Source organism: Prosopis cineraria, unplaced genomic scaffold, assembly GCF_029017545.1.
Source record: "Prosopis cineraria cultivar Desert tree isolate PC_DT_omini unplaced genomic scaffold, ASM2901754v1 PC6, whole genome shotgun sequence".
Lineage (NCBI taxonomy): Eukaryota > Viridiplantae > Streptophyta > Magnoliopsida > Fabales > Fabaceae > Prosopis > Prosopis cineraria.
In genome coordinates, this window is record NW_026555337.1 from 5,521,220 (window position 1) to 5,523,942 (window position 2,723).

General features: G+C 40.7%; 1 protein-coding gene across 2 annotated transcripts; it reads right to left on the reverse strand.

Annotated features, from left to right (window-relative positions):
* Positions 1–288: 288 nt before the first annotated feature.
* On the reverse strand, positions 289–2,468 carry LOC129312365 (putative cyclin-D6-1). 2 transcript variants are annotated; one of them, XM_054954934.1, is made up of 6 exons: positions 2,056–2,468; positions 1,892–1,972; positions 1,674–1,769; positions 1,382–1,583; positions 1,138–1,268; positions 289–991 (listed from the first exon to the last, which is right to left on the reverse strand). In XM_054954934.1, exons 1-6 carry the CDS (start codon positions 2,233–2,235, stop codon positions 734–736), a joined length of 948 nt encoding a protein of 315 aa, XP_054810909.1. In that variant the 5' UTR covers positions 2,236–2,468; the 3' UTR covers positions 289–733. The 2 variants fall into 2 exon arrangements, with proteins under 2 accessions (XP_054810909.1, XP_054810910.1); XM_054954935.1 differs by lacking the exon at positions 1,892–1,972.
* Positions 2,469–2,723: the final 255 nt, after the last annotated feature.

The following is a 2,723-nucleotide window of genomic DNA, read 5'->3' on the forward strand; positions in this document are numbered from 1 at the left end:
ACACCTCCAAAGATTAAACTAATACCTACTGCTTAGAACTGTCAACGAGATGAGCGAAAGGACAGAGATAGAGACAGACGCATAGAGATTAGAGACCCTCTTCTTAGCTGTCCAATTAATTCATAACCGCTTTTGCCTCGACATGTTTATCGCGAATCTCTGATACACAACGACCCTGGTTATCATGGTAAATACAATCGCACCGAGATTTCACCATTCTCGCCTCGCACTGACCTCGACTTCCTCAAGAAACTCACAAATTAGATGTTACTAAATTATTGGTAATGATGACAACAAAACTCGTGGTTCATTAAATTTAAAATTCTTGCTTTTCTTCCCCGAGAAAATTGTGCCTTTGCTATTACTGTTAATCTTTTCTCTGGCGGAGCGCTATTACTGTTATTATTCTTCTGCCAGAAGCTACAAGACACAATACAAACAACAACACTTCACTACAAAACAGAAACACAAAGACTCAACTCTCGGATTTAAAGTTATGTTTTGTCTTTTGTCTGGCCTCTAGAAAAACACAATTTACGTTCCTCTCTCCTCTCCTCTGCTTTTCCCGGCCTGCAGATCTATCAGGACGTACCAGGGACCGTGACAAATTAATATTGTCCACCAAGTTTCAATCTTGTGTCTTTTATGACTCTTTCTTCTTAACTTGATAAAGAAAATCTAAATAGTGGTCCTCGATGGGCAGACGCGAGGATTAAAACTCCTCTGTTTCAGATCAGCATTGTTCGATCTGAGAAATCCGGAGCCCGTGATTATTGCCGTAACCAGCTGTTTTCCTTCTCTTAATGTCCTTCTCTTGTCTCAGAGTAGAGGCAGCAATAGTGGTTCCGTTGGTTTTTTCGCTTTCTGAGCTCAGAAAATGATGGTCTAACACATTAATAGGTGTCTCCGAACTTGAAACCAAATCGAACGCAGACTCGCACCCCTCCATTGTTATGTCTTGTATCACATTATTGCACTTCAATATACTTTCCTGCATTGAAATCATAATACCCACTATTAACTTTAAATCAGATAAATTCCGTGTTTTCATGGAGTACGACCCATTTGACCTCACGAAAGTGAAACAGAAAAAGAAGGAGCAAAAAAATATAATCGAACGAAGGGCAAGATAAATACTTTATTTACGTATGCACAGTGGGATATTGCTCTTAGGAAGCACGGATACTGCAAAGGTAGCAATACTTGAGACGCAGAGAGGAGGGCTGATGCAGCAACTATTGAAGGCTTAAATTCCAAGAGCCTTATCTCTGCGAAACAGATGAGGATGATTATTCCAATAAAATCCAAATGAGAAATTTAAAAAAAAAAAAAACTCATTCTGATTCAGATGAGATCATCGCAGTATTGATTTGATTCACACCTCTTTGTGATCTGATTATAATTTCAGTGGCTCGATCTTTCAGAACCTGTCCCAGTTGCAGGTCCTTGAGTCTGAACAAAGCAATGAAGAAGGGAATGAAAGAGAAGGGAGTGATTGAACGCATTCGCCATTGTAGGGCTCCTAAGATAAGTGACTCCATTCTTCGTACTGTTCGCCGTTCGAAAATTATACCTCCCTCGCCCTGTTTCAGAAAGGTCTGGTTACAACACCTCTAACGAATAACAGTTCATTTTCCCTTGAAGGATCTTAGTTTCAGGCTTAACGTTTTCACCTGTATATCAGATACAGAAAACTCTGTTTTCATCATCTTGGCGGCTAGAGAGAGGCAAGAGACTGCTAGGAGCCTGTGGATCCATGACTTTGGTTGCTGTTAAAAACTAAAATTGAGTTAAAACTTGACAGATTCGAATTCAAAAGTCAGAAAAAGAAGCTCATGGTGTCATGAATGAGGAGAGCCGAAGAAAGTGATAATGCAATCGGTTTCCTCACCGAAATCCCTCGGTTGGCAAGAAAGCGATCCACATAGTTAACGGCTAGGTACGACAAGAGCGGATCACATGTGCAGGACAACTGAATGGGGAAAACAAGGGGATTATATTAACGTGTATGATGAAGATGTGATATCAGAAAGAAGCAAAGTTTTGACTGCGTACCTGGGAGATTGAAGAAATGACCTCTCTTCTAACAGTGATGTCGAAATCCCGGGACTTGAGAGTGTGGAAGTAGGTTTGGGGCGGGACGTGATCAGATTCGACGAGGAAGAGAGTAGAGGTGGGAGGGTCAGAGTGAAGGTCGTAAAAGCTTGAAAAAGGGTTTTCAAGGTCAAACGCCATGGATGAAGCAGTGGGAAGTCAATACTGAAATGGGGTGAGAAGAGAAGGAAGAGGAAGACGATAGGGCATTGGTGAAGAGATTCGGAAATTAGTAAAGGTAGAGAGGAGAGAGTGGGGGGAAGAGAGAAGGGCTAGGGGTAAGGGAAGTTGATGGAAGGAGCATTGATGAGAGCGTGGTGCAGAGTGTGAGTGAGAAATATGGAGAAGAGAGGGAAGATGGTCCCTTGCAGAGTGTCGATGGCTGCATGAGAGGATGATGATTTGCAAATGGCATCCCTGCATTGGTGGAACACCCGAAGCCTGTTTGACTTGTGGCATTTCACATTCCCTAATTTTCCATTTTACTCCATCTCAATGATTTCAGCCAAATTAAATTAAAATTATTTCACCCTTAGATATTGTTTTTTCAAAAGTAATAGTAAAAATTACACCTAGTTTTCATTGAGATCTTGTAAAATTTATAAAATATTTTTAAATTTTAAATTCAA